Source organism: Astyanax mexicanus, chromosome 4, assembly GCF_023375975.1.
Source record: "Astyanax mexicanus isolate ESR-SI-001 chromosome 4, AstMex3_surface, whole genome shotgun sequence".
In the NCBI taxonomy this organism is placed as follows: domain Eukaryota; kingdom Metazoa; phylum Chordata; class Actinopteri; order Characiformes; family Acestrorhamphidae; genus Astyanax; species Astyanax mexicanus.
In genome coordinates, this window is record NC_064411.1 from 48,368,437 (window position 1) to 48,391,914 (window position 23,478).

General features: G+C 37.0%; 1 protein-coding gene across 1 annotated transcript; it reads right to left on the reverse strand.

The window, feature by feature from the left end:
• Positions 1-3,433: 3,433 nt before the first annotated feature.
• On the reverse strand, positions 3,434-22,791 carry rx2 (retinal homeobox gene 2). The gene is made up of 4 exons (XM_022678823.2): positions 22,364-22,791; positions 15,583-16,094; positions 9,414-9,670; positions 3,434-6,212 (listed from the first exon to the last, which is right to left on the reverse strand). The coding sequence occupies exons 2-4, from the start codon at positions 15,872-15,874 to the stop codon at positions 5,769-5,771; spliced, it is 993 nt and encodes a 330-aa protein (XP_022534544.1). The 5' UTR covers positions 15,875-16,094; positions 22,364-22,791; the 3' UTR covers positions 3,434-5,768.
• Between the last annotated feature and the right edge of the window lie 687 nt (positions 22,792-23,478).

A 23,478-nucleotide genomic window follows, 5' to 3' on the forward strand; every position in this document is an offset into this window, starting at 1 on the left:
TAAATAGTTTTTTTTGTATCGTTGCTGAAGTTTTTTAATGTATGGATACTTTTTACTTTAATTCAACTGCATTTCAATTTTAAATATTTTATTTCACTCCCTTGGCCATTATATTAGAAATATAGCTATATATACTTAGGCCTGTCTAAGTATTTTGTCTAATTAATACGTAAGGCCTCTCTTATTCCTTAATAGAAAACACCAACCTTGAGCCCCCTCTGACCAGATTTCTGTATTGGGCAAATAATAAATAAATGAATAAAAAATAAATAAATAAAGGTATAAAAATAATTTGATACTGTCCTTCAGTTTAATCACATTACAGTCTCTCCTACAGAACAAGCCCGTAACAAAGAGAGGTCTGCGCAGACTGAGCGCTGATGATGTCATGTGAGGAAGCTGTTGAAATCAAACCCAATTACTTCCGCTGGCTTCCCGTATTATATCCACCATAAAACATGTCCTCCTAATCAGCGAGTTAACTACGGCCTCACACAATCAATTCATTATTATCAGCCCTCCACCCGAGTGAGAAAAATAAATAAAGCTCTTTTCCAGCGACGGACAGTGGAAGCAAAAACCTTTTAGCTCAAAAATGGAAATATTATTGGAGGAGAATAAAACTTAAATAACTTTTAATGGAAGTCCATTTCAAATGAGTTCATATTTAATAGATTTATTGTTAAATTAATCAAGAAATGTTAACGCTAAAAATCACAAAATCTATGTTATATCTAAGAAAATGCCTGCCGGATTCGGATTCTGTAAAAAACAAAAACGAAAGAATAGGACATGATAATGATGTTTCTAATGAATGAATGATGTCTTTAATGAATATTAGGTGTGCAGTGATGCCCTCTGCGCAAAATTGAATTTGTTTTTCTTACAGTATTTGAAATAAATTTGACATTTTTTTATTTCCTTAGTGTATAGCCATACCCAATGCACCTTATATATAAAGGTATAAATGCTCCCTATATAAATATGTTTCTCAATTAATCACACGTTTTTAAGCAATATTATTGCATAAGTTGTCTAAGCTAAACATATTTGGACTGCGCTGTCCCCTGTGGGTGGTAATGTCTTCTATGATGTATTCCTGGTACACATTCTTGGTACACACACAACACTGTGTATCGAGGAATGTTAAAAGATCGCATGCCTTCAGATGAACGTTCCCAGGCCATACCATGAGATAATACTTCACTATCAACTTTCATGCTGCTGTCCCATGACTTTTGGCAAGAGTTCTACAGTGAGAGTGAGAAATCCAAGAAATCCTTAACTATTTTCTATCAATCTTCATGTGAATTCTATTCTAATTCGATTTATGTGACTATTTTTCTATATTTCTATTACAAGTACAATTATTGAATAGAAATCCTCAAGATTTGCGGGTGTAATGTCAGGCAGACAATTGAAAAAATCCTGGCCTGTTAAGGGGTTAATGTCTGATGACACATTCTGATAATTTTCTGATGAGTTAGTACAGAAAGCATAATCAAGCTTACAGGGGAGTTGAATTCATTACCATTTGTGTCCCTTATGATATGTTTTTTTCATAATTAAAAAAGAAAATCTAACATGTCAGCTTAAAAGTTGAATAAACATACAAAAATTATGGTAGCATGATTTGCTTAATGTGTGCTTTTTTTTTTTACTTCTCAAAGAGCCATAAGCCATTAAAGGCAGTATGCAGTGAGAGGGAACCTCAAGCTGGACTTTTCTGCAGGAAGAAATGCCCCCCCTGCCCCCTCTCCCTCTCCTGTCTCCCCTGGGGAGGGCTGATGGAGTGGAGGCTCATCTCCCTAACGGCCTGGCGCTGCGCCATCAACCAGCCAGCACCAGCAAAGCGGCGGGAGGCAAGGACAGGTCACTACACACTCACCCCGCTCAGGGCCACTATACACTGGGGTACTAATGATGTGCTGAGGGGGCAGGGGCTTCAGATAGTCAGCATTAATAGACAAAGCCTTTAAACAATTAGGCTGTTTGTGTGTTGATTTTTTTTTGTTCTATACATTATATACATTATTTGTTCAAAAACATATTTGACGTTTGTCCATCATAGACTATTAATATGTATAGGTTGTGTGTATTTGCTGTCCAATGAAAACATGTATCTACTTTTTTAGATTTCTTCATAGTTTGAAGCCTGTAGGTGGACTGTACACTGTGTTAACAATCCTGAAAGGACAGACCAATAAAAATGCTCTAAGTTTATTGTGAAGAACATTATTAGCTTCTTCTGTAAATTCACAATTTTGGAGATACATTTTTTTTTTATTGGACAGGGACACAAAAAGCTTATATCTCCAAAACTTTCAGTAAAAAGATTTTATTCCAAGTAAATGTGGTGCATCTCTATTGATCTCTACATCAGGTAATTTTGGTACAAAAGAACAAACAATGTTCAATGGTGCCAATGGTGGAAAAAAATAACAATTTGAAAAAAACTTTTTTTTTATGTTTTGAGTGTTTTTTTTTATTTATTTATTTATTTTTATTTATTATTTTTATTTTTAAGATATATAGTTAATCGTTAAATAATATTTTGGTTTAGATGTAAATGTGCTTAATGTTATATACAGTCATAAACTTGAACAAACTATCTTTATTGCGATTGTTAGTGCAAAATATTCACAACATTTATCTGAAAATATGTCTAAACAAGACAAAATATGACAAAATGACCCATGTAGTTATAGTTAACAAAAAACAGCAACCAAAAAAACCAAACAAAATATGATATATAATCAAAAATAGAATCAAACACAGATCAAAAGAGCTAGTGTCTACAATTTCACATTTTTACAGATGTTTCCAGTTAACAGAAAACTATAATCTTTGGCTTCTTTTGCTTCGTTGCTTCTTAAATGATTTCAGGACTCCTCTTTACAGTGTGCATTTATAGAGATTTTCAGCAGGAAATCTGCAGTTATTAATATAAATGACAGGACATCACCTCATGTTCACTATAGGAAACTATAGAAGAAAAGTGGTTTGTTGTCTGCCAGATGTTGTCACCCAGTCTCTCCTGGTCAGTACACAGCAGTGATGTATATTAGTTTGAGAGTTTTAGACAAAGAAAGCCGATCAATACTGTGGAGCGATGAATGAAGAGAGGAGGGTGTCACGCCAAGTCACTCTCTGTCCGCATCTCCACTCACACTCGCAGTGACAGCTACACAATCCCTTAATGACCTCACGCTCCTCAACAGGTTCAACACAGCTGAATACTGATACGGATCACAGCTAAAAACAAAACCTGTATATACTGTATATACTGCATATACAGTACTGTTTATAGTAAGTATAGTGAAAAGAGGAACCGTAGGAACTTTGAATTCTTCACATCCCATATTTTTTCTGTGAGACATATATGACTTTTTTTAGTTAAACTGTATGCTTTTGTAAAATATATATATATACAATACATAAACTTATGGGGCTTTCACCACATTAGCTCCACCCATTTGCTCTGAAGTCATAAGTTGCAGCTCTGAAGCTACACAGGGCAGCCAATCAGTGAAGCTCATATCTACAGCTCTGGAAAAAGACCAATAAAAATGATGAGTTTCTTTGACTTTACCGAATTGAAAACCTAAGGAATATAATTAAGAGGAAGATGGATGATCAAGCTGAACTGCTTGAATTTTTGCACCAGAAGTAAAGGCATAAAGTTATCCAAAAGCAGTGTGTAAGACTGGTGGAGGAGAACATGCCAAGATGCATGAAAACTATGATTAAAAACCAGGGTTATTCCACCAAATATTGATTTCTGAACTCTTAAAACTTTATGAATATGAACTTGTTTTCTTTGCATTATTTGAAGTCTGAAAGCTCTGCATCTTTTTTGTTATTTCAGCCATTTCTCATTTTCTGCAAATAAATGCTCTAAATGACAATATTTTTATTTGGAATTTTAGAGAAATGTTGTCCGTAGTTCATAAAATAAAACAACAATGTTCATTTTACTTAAACATATACCTATTAACAGTCAAATCAGAGAAACTGATTCAGAAACTGATCTCCAGAGCTGTATATTTTTAATGTGGTGAAAGATTGATAGGAGTATATATTGCTTAAGGATTCTATTCCTAGTCATACTGAAACATTCCTATTGGTCAATATTTTTTATGAAAATATGAAGAACAGCTGCCAGATTCACATTTTGTGAAAAGTGACCTCACAAACCCGTTAATTTTAAAAGTTAATGGTGTTCATTCTCCACTATGTATTTTGTTAATTTTGTTAAAATGTTTAAAAGAGTAATCAGTATGTTTGAAACTTAAGTAAATTTAAAAATGTTTAAAAGTGTAAATTTACATCAAATTTGAGTTTACCATATTACTGGTCAATTAAAGTTGAACTAGTCCTCCGGGGTCCACAGACTCGTTGGCCATATCAGTGTTTCTGTTAGTATCTTTGCAACAATACAGCCCAGAAAAATAAAATTCAGATATTTTTAAATGAATCTTAGCCCCAGATCATACGTGAATCAAATGTAAAGGTACACGGCTATGAAAGAGGGTTGAGATTTCCTTTGCGCCCCAGTGCACCTGAACCTTTAGCTGCAGTTGAGGTAGAAAAGGTTTTCAGTATGGGCGTCCTATAAAGACACCATCTCAGTAGCCTATTGGTCACACCTATGGAACCATATCACACGGACTTGTGGTAGTGCCATGCATGAATGATGCATGGTGTTACATTGTAAAATTAACTTTTAAAGCTTTGTAAGCTTTTTTCTACCATTTTTGCTTAACTATCGTTTTTCTTTTTTTGCTTCATGTAGTTTATACACAGTGAAGTGTAGGCAATCATGGGCAAGGAAGGATACATCAGTTGCGTCCTTCAAATTGAACACAGGTCCACAGTGTCAAGGAATATGTTATTAACATGGCATTACCACGCACAGTTAACAGTGCAGTGGATGGGAATGATCGTGACCGGTGGTGTCTGGCTAGAATTGTCTATGCACATTCAGTGCAGGATGCAGGATATAATACACACTCATACCCCACAGATCAGAATACTGTTTTTTATCTTCCCTAGGATGTGGCAAATTTCATGGGTCACAATACTAGTTCCCTTATAACCGTATAATGATCGTGGCCGGCGGTGTCTGGTTAGAATTGTCCAAGCAAACAGGCAAGCAACTCTGGCAGAAATCACTTCATCCACATTCAATGCAGGAGTGTCCACACACATATCCAACAGGTCAGTGCTGCTTTCTTTAGCTTCCATAGGGTGTGACAAAAGTCATGGGACATGATACTAGCTCCTATGCCATGACTTTTGGCATGTGAGTGTAAATGCACATAGCATGAAATGCCTACACACTTAGTGAAAATGGTTCTAGACAGTAAAAAACATGGGGGAGATGACAGTAGAACCAGTATAATCAATTTTTAAAGAACCCTTTTTAAAGATTGTTCTGATGGGAATCCAAAGTTATGACTGTTTTCTGAAGCCGTTGAGGTCCTTAGTATTTTTTTTTTTTTGCTGAGTCCAGACAAAGCCAGTATAAAATTGCATACAAATTCATTCACTATCTCATCTTATCTCCAAAATATTTCTACTCTAAAAATGACAAATGAAACCTCAGTCCTTGCTGAGGAGCTTCTGATAACAGAAGTCAAGTAGAGCACCTCCGAAGAGCTCCCACATCCAGTGCTGATTACACGTGTTGTCCTTGCACGGATCCTATAAGATTTCACACTCATCACATCGTGTCCATACATGTCCATACAATCCCAGTCCGTGCATCACATGGGTTGCCAGGTTTTGTCCATGGACTGGATGTGTTCCTTGGCCTTCATTCTCAGAGCCGCGATGCTGGTACTGCGGTCCACGTCGTCTAGCGGATACTTATCGTTGAACGCCGGCGGGCACTGGTACGGTGGAGGAGGCATGGGCTGCATGCCCTGGACCATGCCCGGAGATGAGTTGAGGAACCCTGGGTGGCTGGGGTAGGCGGGCTGCAGGCTTTGGCCCGGACCCATGAAGCCTGGGATGCTGTGCATGGGAGTGGCGCTAGAAAGGGGGGATGACAACCAGGGGTCTAGGGGCAGGGAGTTGCTCATCGGCCCCATGTTGGAGGGCATCGGAGGTCGGTTGAAGGACAGCATTGGAGAGTCATGGAGTTTCATGCTGCTGGTGTCCATCTTCTCCTGGCGCCGCCATTTGGCACGTCGGTTCTGGAACCACACCTAGGAGAAGATCCAAAAATATCTATATTTTAGAAATACAGAACTTAACAGTGTTTCTGCTATACACATTTTTTTGGTGGTCACTGATTCAGAATTTTATCATACTGTATGTCATGAAATCACAGTTATAACATTCTGTGCGATTCCTCCTCACATTTTGATGGTGCTACATTTAACAAAGGCGAAAACGAGGCCAAAAAATGCTACAGTAGAGAATTTATTAAGCAAACTGTTATTTGGTAAACAAACACATACTAAGGTAAATTTATCTCAGCTCTCATTACCAGGGTTTCCGCCACGTTCATTTCAGTGCGGCGGTCCGCCACGCCTTCGTTCTTCCCCGCCACCCTTCGTGAAAATTCGGAGCCCGGCGTTTTTCCCGCGCTTGATCAGCGTTGCCCCACCCTCTCTCGTTTCTGACACTGGAATTTGATCATCTCGACAGGACACCGGCTGTCAAACTGGACAACTGAATCCGAGGTATGTGGCGCTGAAATGATGTTTTTTTATATTTGTGAACAAGTTGTTGAACATTGTTCAAGGGTTATATCGGTAATATGTTGTAGACGTAGCCTACACAACACGGCTGGTTTCGCATGTTGCATCTATTTCGGGAGGCTACAGGTGAGGGCTTCTCTAGCCGTAATTCCTAAACGCACAGCTGTGTTCCAGTCCTGCACATGTAGCAGGGTGGCCGCGGGTCCTTAAAAAGTCTTAAATGGTATTAAATTTCATTTTTGTCAAATAAGGCCTTGAAAAGTCTTATTTTGTCTTAAAATTTCAACCAAAATGTCTTAAATTTGCCGGAGCTAAATTTAGGGGGGAATAATTCCGTCAGCCATGTGTTGAACTTCGGGGGTGGAAATCGGTAGTTAGTCATGCAGTGCCAACATAACGCGCGCGCGAGAGAGAGAGTGTGAGTATAGGACACAGCGAGAGAGAGAGACTGAAACATAACGCGAGAGAGAGAGAGAGAGCGAGAGCGCGCCTGTAAATAGCGAGAGAGAGAGACTGAAACATAATGCGAGAGAGAGAGAGAGAGAGAGAGAGAGACTGAAACATAATGCGCGCGCGAGAGAGAGAGATGAATTAAACAGTGATTAAACAGCTTCAACTTACGCAGGTGTCCACTCAGGCTCACTCACCTGGTGGAGTGAAAATCACGCTATGTTTCTGTTTCTGGAGCTGTCATAAAGCAAGGATGTAGGGCCCTAGAATAGAGGCACCCTAGAACAGCTCTGTGATGCATTTGTTTTCACGGTCCAGTAAACATTTTATTGTAATTAAATTAAAGATTAAAGATATTATTTGTCTGTTTTAATAAGCACAATTTTTAATTAAATTCAATAATATTTTTTATTTTATTTACTCATTCTCACATTTAAAATACCTAATACAGATAAGAGCGAATAAATAATACATATATATTAAATATATTAAATTGAATTTGGTTTTGTATAAAGTTTAATTGTGTATACTGTACAGTGAGAAAATTGTAATGTTTGTGTCTCGTATTGTGTCTTGTGCATTCACATTTGAAGTTTTCAAGCAGCTAGATTAAACGTAAACAATTAATAGTTTTTTATTTTAACGTATATGATCTTGCGAGTTGGTCTTAATTTTCTTTGGAAAAGGGTATTAAAATATAAATTATCGGTTCCCAACCGGGGGGTCCTGCCACCGCACCTTCAAGGAAATCCTGGGGGAAACCCTGCATTACTATCCTAGTCCTGTACAGCTCTTGCCTTTTTAAAGCGGAAAACAGTCAGTTTCCAAAAGGGTTAAAAACTAATTAAACTGAACTCAAGCTGAGCCTGGCTGCTGCGTCTGTTAGCATTGCAGCTCAAACCCTGTGCAGCTTGGCTGTTAGCATTGTGGCTGACCCTCCAAACCCTCACAGAGCCTGTCTGCTGAGTCTGTTAGCATTGTGGCTAACCCTCTAAGCCCCGCAGAGCTTGTCTGCTGAGTCTGTTAGCATTGTGGCTAACCCTCCAAGCCCTGCAGAGCTTGTCTGCTGAGTCTGTTAGCATTGTGGCTAACCCTCCAAGCCGTGCAGAGCTTGTCTGCTGAGTCTGTTAGCATTGTGGCTAACCCTCTAAGCCCCGCAGAGCTTGCCTGCTGAGTCTGTTAGTACTGAGGCTCCAGCCTTCTGAGCCTAGCTGTTAGTATTGTGGCTAACTCATTCCTATCTATGGCAAACTATGGCATTTGACCAACACTACCAACTTTTATTTTGAAAAGCACTGGTTTAGTGGGAGTATATACTGTATTAAATGGCACAGTCACTATATTATAGTTTTATTACTATATTATCTCATATTATATCATAATTTTTAATTTGTTATATATAATTCATTCCAAACCTGTATCTTTATCCCTTAGAATCAAACGCTTAGTTTCCATTCCTTTAATATATTTATAAAATGCAATTTTTATCTCTAAAAGCTTCAAAATTTAAAAAGCAACCTAAGCAAATAGACTCCTTAAGAGACTTATTATTTAAACATGAATAGAAGGTGCTAAACTGCTATAAGCTAAATTAACAGATACACACTGTATGGAAAATGTATATTTAATACTTCTTAACATGGAATGGACAAGCTGAGCATTTGCACGTGTCAGCAATGGATGCAGTTTAAGTTAGCTGAATGCATTCATTAAAAAGGGTATCCACGAAAGTTTGTTCTTATAGTGTGAGTAAATGTTTGTTTTGTGAAAGGAACACAGTTTAAATTATACTGCATATCAAAGTAAATCATCAGCTATATTACTACTAATATTTTTAATAATAAATTGTCCTTTAAACATAAATATTTAACCTGTTTCCAAAAGATTTGTTTCTTTTTTTAACACCTGTATTTTTAAAAAGTATTTGCTGAGGATTAAAGGAGGGGTCCTGACTTTGCGTTCCTAGTAAGATTGACAGGAAAGCTCCAAAGCCTGTAGATTAGAGGCCTCAAATGGCCCTTAAACTGTCAATTAAACAAAGCTTCTAGAACAAGGCCTCACTGTTTACACTAGCCAATAGCCGCCCCATTAAAACATTACCGCCACAGTTTAACACCATTACCTGCTGCTATTGGGTCTATTCAGCTTAAACCCCATACAGGGAATCCCTATTTCAACAATATAATAAAATTAACAACGCCTTTACCCAACGAACTAATGACATTAACTCCACCTGCTTTTTCCCCAGCCTACCTGCACACGGACTTCAGGCAGATTAACTTTCATGGCCAGTTCCTCTCGGCTGTAAACGTCAGGGTAGTGGGATTTCTCGAAGGCTCGCTCCAGCTCATGCAGCTGGTAGGTGGTGAAGGTGGTTCGGTTGCGCCGATGTTTCTTCTTGGGCTGGTCCTCCTCAGGGGGTTCTGGAGACCTGCTATCACTCTCCACACCTCCACGGTGAAGATCACTGAGGTCTCCATCACACTTATCACTGGAGAAGAGTCCTGTGTCTAGAAAGAAGAGTACAAAGATGAGAACTCAGAAGCATTTAATTTTCTTGCCTGGATAATTTATCATAAAAGGCACTGAGACAGTAGACAAAAAAAAATCTCAGAAACTAGATTTCTTTTGAAAAGAGATAAAGATACACTGCCTGGGTTGGCACAAAGAAAAAGGTCACACACTCTAATATTTCGTTGGACCACCTTTATCCTTGATTGTGGCATGTATTCTCTGTGGCATTGTTTAGACCAAGATCTTGCAGTAGCAGTGATGATGGTAGAGTCTGACCGCTGCACAAAGCAGCTCTTCTCCAGCACATCCCAAAGATTCTCAATGAGGTTAAGGTCTGGACTCTGTGGTGAACTCTCTCAACCCATGTGTGAAAATGATGATCTCATGCTCCCTGAACTCTTTCACAATTCCAGACCCATCAATCCTGACATTGTCATCTTGGAATATTTCCGTGTTCATCAGGGAAGAAAAAATCCATTGATGGAATAACCTGGTCTATATTCAGTATATTCAGATAGTCAGCTGACCTCATTCTTTCAGCACATGCTGTTGCTGAATCTAGACCTGACCAACTGCAGAATCAAATCCACATCATTTACTTACTTAAATCCAAGTGGAGACTTTTTGGGGCCAGCCAATGTATTATCGCTGATGGGCAGAAATCTTAAATCTTAAAATCTCAAAATCTCCAAAATCAGTTTGTCCAAACTGGTTGAAATTTTAATACAATGTAAAGAACAACCGCTGTACGTTAAATTTAATGTATGCTAATGCAAAAACATTTATTTACTGTTACAGCCCCATAAGTGCCTCCACAAATTTCCTACTTCCCCTCGTCAACCCTGAGTTCATAATCAACAATCATAAAATAGTAGTAACATACTGTTTATAGCACTTTAGGATTACAGTTTATAGCACTTTCGACGTCTTATTTTTGAGGTAAATTTGTTCAATTTGTTAAGTCACTCAAACAAAACTATCACATAGAAATCAGTGTGTTTAAAGTGTTCATTAAAGGAGGCTGCCTTTTCAGAGTCTCACTGTGCAGTTAGCCTAGTTAGAAAAAAAGCTCATTAATTTTTTGCCATCTCGCTTGACTTTGTAGTAAGTATAATTCAGTATATCTTCACATATACAAATGAAACAGTCACATTTTACTGGCCTGTCTTTTTTTTATAATTTTATTTCTAATTTTTTCCTATTTTCTCCCCAATTTACACGGCCAATTGCCCAGCCCACTCATTAGGACTCCCCCTATCACTAGTAATGCCCCAACACACCAGAAGGATGAAGACTAAGTTATGCTTCCTCGATACATGTGAAGCCAGCCGCCCCTTCTTTTCGAGCTGCTGCTGATGCAGCATTGCTGAGCAGCATCACAGCGCACTTGGAGGAAAGCACAGCGACTCGGTTCTGATACATCAGCTCACAGACGCCCTGTGCTGCGGACATCACCCTAGGAGTGATGTGAGGAGAGAGCGCCATCTACCCACCCGGAGGGATCAGGGCCAATTGTGCTCCCCCTGAGTGCCGGCAGCTTGATGGCAAAGCTACATGAGCGGGGGTTCGAACCTGCAACCTCACGCTCATAGTGGCAGCACTTTAGAGCGCTGGACCACTCTGCGCCCCCTGGCCTGTCTTTTCTGAACATTGCAGAATTGTAACCCTGTTTTTTTTTTAAACAAACATACAGGCTACAATAATATTGGGGCTTTGATGGTCCCCATACCTGGCTGGTCCTTATGGAGTCATCCACAGTGTTGTTAAAGTTAATAATATAAAACATATGAGTGAAATTAAATTATTATTATGAAAAATTAATTATAAAATGTGTACAGCTAGTTACATTACTTACATTTACATACTTACATTAACTTTACATTAACATTACCTGCTATCAAACATTAGCTACATGGAACAGCTAATGGGGCAAGCTACTATTCGGGCAAGGCAGACTTCAGATAGCACCTTTGGTAGGTCCAGAGATAGCTAATTCATTACAATGTGGTTTCCACTGACATCCATGGGATCCTAGGTGGTTGCTATGGTGTTGTTACTAGGGTTGCTGTGTGTTTGCTGGACTGGAGTTTTTGTTTGGCAAAATGATAAGTGTGGAATTTAAAGTAGTTACCATGAGGTTTCTTAATGGTTGCTAGATTGTTCCTAGGTGGTTGCTATCGTAACAGGTGGTTGCCATGGTCTCTTTAGTAACTGTGTCCAAGCAAAATCTGTATCACACAATCAGACAGAAGAGTCTGAGGTAAGAATTGTTTTAATTGTTTAAATAATAATAATACAAAAAACAAAGGAAGCACAGTATAGGATTATTTTTATAATAATAACAACAGTAAGTCTAATCAGTCTTAAGTATTTATAGCTATCTAAACAAAACGTATTCAGGTAAAATATTAGGTTCAGCAATACCCTAATTAAGAGTTTCTAATTAAGAGTAAAGCTATAATAAAGCGTGTTGAGTTCCAGCACATCTCCCGCTCTGTGCAGTTCCTCTCAGTAATCCCTGAACAGGCAAACAGATGTCACCTGTTAAACCTGCAAGGCCTCATGTGGCCTGGGCTGCTAATCCAAACGCTTTAAAACCTCCCTGAGCCTCTTTGTGTCCATGAAGGAAGTGGGGCTGCCTGGCAAAAGCAGAGATATTCATTTCAGAGAAACAGATAAGGAGCAAAGCGAGCCACATGTTGTGGTGGGAGCCGATCGCAAATGAATCTAATTAAGTTAAGATAGATTATCATCAGATCACTGCTTCAGTGTAAGTGTGGCCCAGTGTTTAATGTCTCGCTGTTGATCGCAGCGCTGCAGATCCAGCAGTGGCAGGTGTGAGTCTCTGTTAGTCTCTAAATTTGGAATTAGGGGAAGTTTTACAGAAAATTAAAACATGTTTGATAATTGGCTACACGTTTAAAGAGCAGCTTATGACCCTTTTTTTTTTTACACATTTTCCCTGCATATCACCAATACTATCATCATATAAGTCCAGGTTTGGCAGGTAAGTAATTTACTGTATAGTGATGAAGCATTGCTGCAGCTTGGATGAAAGGATTTCTGAATTAGAACTTTATTTGCTGAGTATAAAAATCTTTTAAAAAGTGTTTGGTATTGCACACATGCTCACAATGAGGGAATGACCATTTAAATATGTAATGGCCAGTATTCAGTATTGTGTACACTGTCTCTTTAAGAGCCTCTTACCCTAAGTGTGCGAGGCACATGTGTAGCTACATTGAAAGTGTAGAGAACCAGCTTGCAAGTTGTGCTGTAGCATGGAGACCACTGGACTTAGCTCCTTTATTTTATTTATTTTATTTCCTTAAGTAACGCCATGAATGTGCTTTGGTGCTGCATTAGTTTGTGTATGAACTAATAAATTAGCAAGTGGAATACTGCTAAAATGAGTCCCAGTGTCCTATCTGCTCCATGTGCTTTGTGTTTCACTTGCCCAAACCTCACTATCTGGTTCAAGTCTGAACCGTGCATTACAACTGGACACCGCACATCGGGGGATGTTTCAGTCATTCAGCTACAAAAAAAATCCAACACAAATTAGGTGCTTATTAATGTATTATTATTTGTTTAATAAAGCCTTAATTAGACATTTGTAATTTTATCAACCCAGTCTCATTTCCCATGCGTACGAAATGGTACGCAAAACTAAACACCTTTATTCTGTGCAAGTGTTATTGGTGCTTAATTAGGGGTCTATTATGCGGAATCGATTAATAATGGCTGTATTAATTATTATTGTGCACAATAAACAGTTATGTTAGCATCCTGTTAAGCAGATAATTAAGCATTAACTATTAGCTAATTCTACATGTTATTAGTGTATAATTGGCCGTGCTGGAATTTATTGAGTTAATAAGGGGTTAATAAATCACTAATAGACCAAGATGTGTATCATATTCTAAAGTGAGGTTCTGTTTATCACTATTTAGACACTAAAAAGAACTGAATAAATATTTAATCAATCACAGATCCCTAATTAGGCACCAATAACACTTACACAGAATAAAGCCTAATAAGTAGTGAATAAGTCATTTACAAATGTCTAAATAAGGCTTTATTAAGTAAATAATAAAAAATTAATAGGCGTCTAATTTGTGTTCCTTAAAATAAAGTGTTATATTATAAAGTGGTTCAGCAATTCAGTCACAAGGTGTCTGACCATGTTAGAGAGTCAGTACTGATGAGCTTACTGCAGAAAAGTGTCCAACTAACACTCTACTGATCCATAACTGCCCACACTTGCTGTTGTAGCAGCAAAGAGGAACCGACTACACACTAATGATTATGGGTTTAGAGTGGAAAGCTATGAAAGTGTCTGTGGGTGTCCCAGTACTTTTGTCCACATAAGTATACACATAAATCTATTGGCACATCATCCAACATTCTGACATAGCCAACGTTCTTGCTAAAATCTAAAACAAAGTCTTCCTTGGACAGTAGACACAGTTACTCCAATAAAAGCAACTATTAAAATGCAATAGAAAATTAATGAACACAGTTTATTTGTTGAGGAACAAAATATCCATGTGTTCCAGTTAATAAAGGTCCACACTGTAACTTACTGACACAGGCAAATACTGAGATTAGCTGTAAAATGGGCGATGTTTGTCCTCTTCGTGGATTAGCCCATATCTAAATTAGACATCAGCTAGTGTTTAAATCTGTCAGAGTCAGCCTTTAAGTACGTCTGTTAGCTAGCTGTATTAACGTCAGAGCATTACAGTGTGTACACACTCCCACTAAGCATTATGTAACATAGTGTGCAGGTGCCTTTAAAATACTACCTACTCAGATAGACTACTGTGATCATTTATTTATTTTAACATTTTGTGATTAGGTAGTCAGATTGCCCATGAAGGTATTTTCTAGTGTTAATTTGTTACTATAAAAAGCTTTTAGAATGAAATCTTGATTTACTTGGTGGATTTTTCTACATCATTTCACAATAAAAGTAAATTAAACTATCAAATAATGCCAATTACTGAGTCAAAGTGTAATCTAAACCCATAATAATGAAATTGAACTCCAATACCTCATTAATATCTGTAATAGATGTGTTCCTATGAAGTAATGAAACATACCAGTCCTGCTTAAATTTTTTATAAACATTTCCTGAATTTTAAACACTAATGCTTTTATTGTGGTAATTTCTGCCTCTGCAGCCCCGTCACAGGTTTAACTGTGCTATAGGCTCAGTCAATCAATAATACTGCCCCACTGCTGACATCCAACCATCTGCTTCTCACCGCTATCAGAGGCACACTGTGCTGCTGCAGTCCAGCCAATCAGCTCTCCATATTTTTTAATGTACAACAAAAGTACAACCACCTGTTTGACCTGCAACATTTTAGCTCCGCCCACTCAAACTGAGGTCTTTTTGACTGAGGGCAGCCAATCAGAAGAGATGTACTTAAAAAATATGAATAACCAAATTATAATATACAGCTCTGAAATAAATTAAGAGACCACTTCAGTTTCAGTTTCTCTGATTTTGCTGTTTATAGGTATAGGTTTAAATAAAATGAACATTGTCATTTTATTCTATAAACTACGGACAACATTTCTCCCAAATTCCAAATAAAAATATTGTCATTTAGAGCATTTATTTGCAGAAACACAAGTTCATATTCATGAAGTTGTAAATCAATATTTGGTGGAACAACTCTGGTTTTTAATCACAGTCTTCATGCATCTTGTCATCTTCTCCTACACCAGTCTTACACACTGCTTTTGGATAACTTTATGCCACTCCTGGTGTTTGATGGCTTGTGATCATCCATCTTCCTCTTGATTATATTCCAGAGGGTTTCAATTTGGTAAAAAAAAAACAAAACAAAAAAAACATTTTTTTTAAGCTGTATATGATAAATAAATGATTTCTCACCGTGAAAGGTCGGCTGCTGGGAGTTGTCAGACAGGCTGGGCAGATGGGCGTAGGGGTCAGAGGTCACATGCTTCCCCTGTTCCCCCAGATCATCTCCGTCCACTTTATGGCTCCCCACAGCTCCCACCGGGTTCAGCAGGTGGTCCTGGTCTTTGCTGAATCCGAGGATGACGTCGATGCTGTGGACCCGGCCCCCGACGCCCGAGCCGACTCCTTTCCCCAGGTCGTGGTAGTTGTCGGTCGAGAGGCAGCCATCGTCCGCCATGTTGATGGTATCCAGAGACAAATGCATTCGAACCCACTTGTCGGGCGCGTCTCCTCAGAGCAGCAAAATCAACCGAATGTCCAAAGAGGGGAAAGGAATTTACAGCCCAAAGTCCAGAGCAGTTAATAGAGGAGGGTTCAGATACTGACAAATGTAATGTGTAAAGTGAAAAATTAGGATAAGTAGAAAAAAGGAAGCGCTGATCTTCTGTGTGCAGAACACAAAGTTGGCTTCTTCAGTTCTTCAGCTGTTAGGAAAAAAGAGAGAAATTAAGAAAAAAAATAATTTAGAACATGAGTCTACCTTCTAAGCTAAGTAGGACATCACATCTGAGCTGAATTTGCAGTATAATATCATTTTACATTATTTAAACACAGTTAAAAACTTCTAGTTTGCTTAAAGTCAACTGTTTTACAATGTTTAAGGCGAATCTAACCAATCTTTGTTCAAGATTTTATGTAACAGGTCATTAATGTTTCATTAACAACATTGTTAGTGATACTAGTTGAGTTAATAAAACAAACACATTATAAATTATATTTTGTGTTTAAAAACAGCAAGTTGTTTGTACAACTGATTTAATGAGACAGAGATAGATTGTTTGGTGGTAGAAAAGTGATAACTGTATAATACTACTGATTATACTGATTCATAGGCAGCCATATTGGATTCTGAACTCGTAGCTGGTGAGGTTCTTCGGTATGACTTTATTTGGATGGCCCTATATAGGTGCCTTATAGATCCTCATGGAGCATTCAACTAACAATAAACTGAATGTACAGTATATTAACTGCAACTTAACCCTATGATTCTCTATAGAACCAAACCCCACCCATAACCCTCATCCATGAATCAACCCTAAAACTCAACCCTAACCCAAACCTTAATCTAAAATTAAAATCTAATTCTAAACCTAGCCTTAAAATTTTAGGATAGACTCTAGTTTAGAGTTACATTCAATAAAGAATCATTTACTTTCACCCTAGAGATCGGTTGCATTTAATGGGTTGGGTTGGGTTGGGTAGTCGAGTTTAACGCCACATCAGCTCGTCGGCTATTTCGTGGCAGGAAAGGTACTGTCCAATCACAAGGTTCTACGATCTAAGCCATCGCAAGGCAGACAGACACAGACAGACACACAGACACATTCACTCACACACTCACACCTAAGGGGCAATTTCAATCAAGTTCCAATTAGCCTGAACGTGCCGTCTTTGGACTGTGGGAGGAAACCGGAGTACCCGGAGGAAACCCACGCAGACACGGGGAGAACGTGCAAACTCCACACAGAAAGACCCGGGACGCCCCAGCCGGGAATCGAACCCAGGCCGTCTTGCTGTGAGGCGGAAGTGGGTTGCATTTAATGAACATGCAGGTAAATGTTAGTTAAATGTCTGTTGAGCATCTTGTTAACAACATCTTCTACTTGGAAAATCTGTAAACCCAGTTAAAATGCAACACGGTACAAGATTTCTCTACTCCAGAGATTCCAATCAAACCACATTTTAACAGCTTACTAATGCATCTCAAAAAATTAGAATATCATTGAAAAGTTACTTTATTTCAGTAATTCAGTTCAGAATGTGAAACTCATATATTATGTAGATGTATTAAACACAGAATGATCTTTTTTGAGTGTTTATTTATTTTATTGTTGATGATTTTGGCTTACAGCCAATGAAAACCCAGAAATCAGTGTTTTAGAAAATTTAAATATTATAAAAAAACAATTAGTAGTTTTGGCAGTGTGGGCAGTGTGCCAAGTCCTGCTGAAAAATGAAATCTTCATCTCCATAAAAGTTGTCAGCAGCAGAGGGAAGCATGAAGTGCTGTAAGATTTTGTGGGGAAACAAAACTGCACTGACTTTAGACTTGATAATGAAACACAGTGGATCAACACCAGCAGATGACATGTCTCTTTATCCAAACCATCACTGATCATCAGTCAATTTTTTATCTAGTGTGAAGTTTCTGTCTAGTGTGAGTCTGTGTCTTGAGGTCTAGTGTGAAGTTTCCACAATCAGTGATGATTTGGAGAGACATGTCATCTGCTGGTGTTGATCCACTGTGTTTTATCAAGTCTAAAGTCATTATTTGGTGATTTGAGAAAATCTAAAATTGAAACTACGCATTTGTTTTTTACATTGTAATTTGACCAAATGAAAAAAGGGCTACTTAGCTCTGCATTTAAACTTTTACATCTATGCACAAATCCAAAATCAGACAGCAAACAGTGGCTCCATTAAATGTGAATGCATAAAAGGTGTTTTATCCATTATCAAAGTTAGATTGGAAGCGATAGGTGCTTCAGGTATGTTCCTCCTTCAAAACTGAATTATTTCATAACTATGACAACACGTTTACATTACCTAGACTAAAGTTACTTAATTCTGATGTTTTTGCCTTAATGTGACAAATATGTGATTTGTTTCAAAACTGTCAAATTTGATCTTTTATAAAAAAAAATCTGATTTGAGTCACATCCATATGCAGTATTGATTTATAAGTTATTTACCTGATTCATGGGCATGAATAGGTGTGAACCTTTTAATTAGAGCTGTGGTGGAAAGTGTACTGACTTTTTCTATATGTGTGTGGTACAATAACATAACTCCTATGGGAGGGATCGGCTAGAGAAAGTAGTGCATATTGCTTCAAAATCATTGGCTGAGAACTTCCATCTGTTGCCTCTACTGTATATACCTTAAAAGAATGGAAAAAATGGTATCTAAGATTTATACAGATCCCTCAAACCCAGCTCAAGACTTGTTCAACAAAACTGCTCCCTTTAGGTGAACGGTTTCAGAGCATTTTATGTAGAACATCAAGGTTTCATAACAGCATGCACCCAACTGCTAAATTGCTAAATTAATTGCTTCCCTGGTTTGTTTACATTCCTCCCCTGTCTCTCTCTGTCGCTCGACGTGACTTTAGTTTCCGCCTGTTCTCGTTTTTCCACTCATTCTTGTGCTACCTATCTCCTTATAAGGGCGTTTTTTTCCTGGCCGTGTCCCAATTCACTAGCCAGGGCAGCGGTAGTGTATTGGACTGCGACCCTGATGACATGTGTTCGAGACAGCGCGAGGAGCAGTGTGTTTATTCATTTATTTTTTCCTTTTTTTTTTGGGTTTACGTGCTTTGAATTTAACTGTTCTGCAATTGGGTTCAACATCCCTCTGGGCTGGAGAGCTACTAGTCTGTAGCACTCCATCCCATTACACTTTATTTTTCAAAACAGTATCTCTGTCCTTTTTGTGAATGTGTGTAATTGTATGTGTTTTAAGCTGCACTGTAAGACATTTATCTCAGTTAGTACTGATATGGCAATAAAGAAATTGAAATGAAATGAAAATGAAATTAAATGAAATTGTATGCATATTTGGCTGTAAGCATACTCTTAGTAATTTATCATTATCAGCAAGCCATTTCCATGCTGCGAACCATCAAGATACCCAAATGTAATCTGACAAAATAAATTGCAATTGATTTAAGGACAAGCTATTTGGTGATTCTTAAATACTCTTTGTCTCTTTGGTTTTGGTAAATAAATATATCTTATTCCAAAATTTCAACTGACAAAAGTTTGGGTTGAGTTGGGAGAAAGTGGGGTGGGGGGGTGGGCACATGCCGGCCGGCCTGCTTACTGGGTATTATTGGGGCACTTTATTAATACTGATGTTTTTTTACATGTATGACTCTTAGAATCAGAGTCAAAATCATACAGTAACTTATAATACCTATAATAATCTATATTAACCCCTAAGTGATCACACATTTACGCAAACACAGCTGTTTCTTTTTCTTTTTCTTCTTTTTTTGTACATGGTAATCTTTATAGCAAGACTATTTACTCCAACTAGAGTCTATTCTAAATCTCAGGTGTGAGCAGTATCATTATAGCTGATGTGATTTATAAGAATTAGTGGTTTATAAAACGTTTATTGCTGCTTACATAAAACAAACAGACATTTTTAACTTTAGAAAGCATTAATTGATCAAAAAGTCCTTTGAGACAATTTTTAATATTGCATTTACTGTAAAATACCTTAAATACTTTAAAATATAGTGTTATCTAAAAGAAATGATCACTGAAAAGATAAACTGTTACAAACTATATATAAACCATTACTAAACGTTTTACTACATTTATGAACAATGGAGAATCAGAATTTGGAACTCGCTTCTACTCGATACATTAAAAGACTTTAAATTTAGCATTTCTTAAAAAAATGATAAAAGTAAAGATTATAAACTATTACTAAACTTTTTACTACATTCATGAACAATGGAGTTAATCAGAACTTGGAGCTTGCTTCTACTGACTCTAGTTATGTGAAAATAGCGAGCTCTGAACAACACATGCTTCATCAGCTTCTATGAAAGAGAAGTAGGGCACAGATTCTTCTTTTTATGTCCGCAGCAGCTCGTTCACGTGCTTCATTCTCATCCAGGGGAACGGGGAGAATCTGTGATGTTCAGCTGAACTGTGACCTTTTGTTTCTTTTATATGTATACATTTTACATTATACAACTTTTAGGTTACCTAAACAGTTCTGTACATTCATGGTAAATTAACAAATTAACATGGGTTCCAAACCGGTACAATATGTTAAAATTATACATATGTTTAACTTTAGTAACATTAGATCTTACTACGTAAGTCAGAATATTGATATAGGGTTTGTAAATGTATTGTTGTTACTGTATTACATAATAACGCAGCATTATTTGAATTATAGTTATTTTTTCACATCATCATAATCAAACAAAAACATTAAAATCTCCAGAATGTCAACTTTACAGAATAAGAAAAAAGACTTAAATACCTAAATTTCACTGGAAATCAATGTAAAAATATTTAATTCCAAGTATGCTTGGAGCACTTATGTAGGTCCCTTCATCATCCCTGCTAAATTTCCTTCGGGATCAATAAAGTATCTATCTATCTATCTATCTATCTATCTATCTATCTATCTATCTATCTATCTATCTATCTATCTATCTATCTATCTATCTATCTATCTATCTATCTATCTATCTATCTATCTATCTATCTATCTCATAAAATTCTGACACAGTGTGTACTTTTAAAACTTTTTTTTTGTCCAGTAGCGACAGTATATACTGTATATAACTGCATTGAATATAATAGCATTGAAATTCATGTTATATCAAAAAGTTCAAATTAAAGTTAAAAAATGAAAATACAAAGTTTGTAAACTGCTGAAAAAATTCTGTAATGAAAAAACTGAATAAAAAATGCTGGAAATTCAACATTGAACAGATTTACATCTAATGAAACCCATGCGTTTGCTCTGTAGTGCCGAATACAATTTATTTAATATATTTTTACAATTTTTAATTGTTTGTGGTAATCAAAGATACCTGTACAAAGTTTTTGCACAACATCGACATTTCCCATATATATTCTATATAGTTTCAAAGTACTCCAAAGTATGTATTGTAAGCTACTGTAAAGTTACTCCATAGGCTGATTTACACAATAGAAAAGGATGGAAATTTCACCTTTGCACTGGTTTGTAACTGTTTAATTTAATCTTGTAAAAAAGTAACTTAATTTTGTTTCTTTTACTTATAGTAATATAAGATACACAGTTTTTGCTGCACAACTTTGATAATATTTTTTTGCCATATATTTTTAATTTATTGCAGTATATATTTTGTAAGCTACTGTAAAGTACACCTTGGGCATGTAACACAATATGCTGGAGGTGTAAGAAAGTGTAGAGTAATGCTGTGTCTATGGTAATGAAAGACAAAGTTTTTACAGACAATTTTCTTCATTCTAATGGATTGAACCTGTGGCAAAGTTGATCTCTAACTCAAACTGATCAACAGTGTGATTGTTAAAATATATGATTTAGATTAACTCATCAATTCAAATTTATTCCCTTGTGTTTGCTCTGTAGGGCAAAATAGAAGTAATTCTCTTCATAAATGTCCTAGTTTTTGTTTTTAATGTTTTGTAAGTAAAGAATTTTATGAAGTAAGTAAGTAAGATTTTATGTTTGAATTAATTATGACCATAAAACGTAAAACTCAAAAGGTTTTTGCACAATCCTCTACATCTTATATATTTTAAAGCATTTTAAAGTATATTCTGTAAGTCTGTACAACAGAAACACTGTACATTTGATAATCACACTGGTTTGCAACTGTTGAAAACTAGTTGTCAGGCTGATCAACAGGTGTTTTTTTAGTTAAAGTTAAGTTAAAATATATAATTAAGTTGATTTAGCGTTGAGAATTGCTCTTTTGTTGGATTTGTGATGCAGTGTACAAGTTATAAATGCATTAAATTTCTTAATTTTTGTTTTATAATTCACAATTTCGTAAGCAATTAAAGAGTAATGTCTCAAAATATATCTCTCTTACTTAAGGTCAGTAAATAACTACTTTTTTTTAGCTACTTTTAAGTAAAATTTTCAAAAGTGATTCCAAATTTTGTTGAATTAAAACTGTTAAACTTTTAAATGAAAAAAGTAATTCTTCTACCTTTTGCACTCCTCAGACCATCCTCATCTCAGCGTCCTGCTCCAGCTTCCGTCTCTGCACTAATGACGCTGAAGAGAGCGAGCACGAGGGTTTTTTTGCAGGGGTGGCACCTCCTCGGCCGTTAGCAACTGTTAACGAGCGTTAACCGACTCTGGTCACAATGGCGAACAAAAAAAAACACTCCAAATCACACAGAACCTTCCCATCTCAAACGCCACGGCCTGACAGGTCCTGATCTTTACGGCCGAGCCGTCCCAGCAGTCGCGGCCCGCGCCGACCGAGCGCACCAGAGAATGGAGGTAAAGGGAAAAGACTTAAGAGGTTTATTAATTGGAATCCTTCCCCTTTAAGAATGATTGACAGTAGTTCTCTGCTGGAGTAATTGCTCTAAACGGCGGCCGTGGTCCAGCCTCAGAGGGAGGCCGGCGCTAATGAAGCCCTGACAAAACTTTCTTTCAGAAATCTTTTGTTTAAATGATAATGGCGTCCCACTGAAAGTGTCCCCTAATCCCCCCTACAACAAAGAAAACACACATGTATTAAGATGTGTTTTTTTTCTCCTGTCAGAACCACCAAACGCTGTGCACTGTTCCATAACAGGCCTCCATAGAAAGTGAGCAACATAAACGTACATTCACTCCTCCTCTCTGATAAAAGTTTTCTTTGTTTTATTTCAGTGACGGATAGGCCGAGCCGCCACACTACAGCAGATGGATATCTGTTATGAGGCTTTTCACCCGATTCACAAATATTGTGACAGATCAGATCAGTTTAGTATTCATAAAAGAACAAATCTTATATAAATAAATGTTAAGATGTTTCATAGATTATACAGTTTTACTAGCGTTTCTCGCTTTTTGGAGAAATCAGTTCTTTCACTTGATTCACAAATATTGTAATAGATCACTTCAGTTTCTTGTTGATAAAAAACAAAACATATACATAAATGTTATGATTTTCCATAGATTATACAATTTTTTTGAGAAATCAGTTCTTTTTACCGGATTCACAAATATTGTGACAGATCAGGTCAGTTTAGTATTGATAAACGAACAAATCTTATAGAAATAAGTGTTAAGATTTGCCATAGATTATACAGTTTTACTAGCGTTTCT

What these genes read in the sequence shown, in the direction of transcription:
- rx2 (XM_022678823.2), bottom strand. Translation starts at nt 15,874, where the DNA reads ATGCATTTGTCTCTGGATACCATCAACATGGCGGACGATGGCTGCCTC. An exon ending in CCAGCAGCCGACCTTTCACG is followed by an intron (nt 9,671 to 15,582) that starts GTGAGAAATCAT and finishes TCTTCTTTCTAG; the next exon opens with ACACAGGACTCTTCTCCAGT. An exon ending in TGCCTGAAGTCCGTGTGCAG is followed by an intron (nt 6,213 to 9,413) that starts GTAGGCTGGGGA and finishes ATCTTCTCCTAG; the next exon opens with GTGTGGTTCCAGAACCGACG.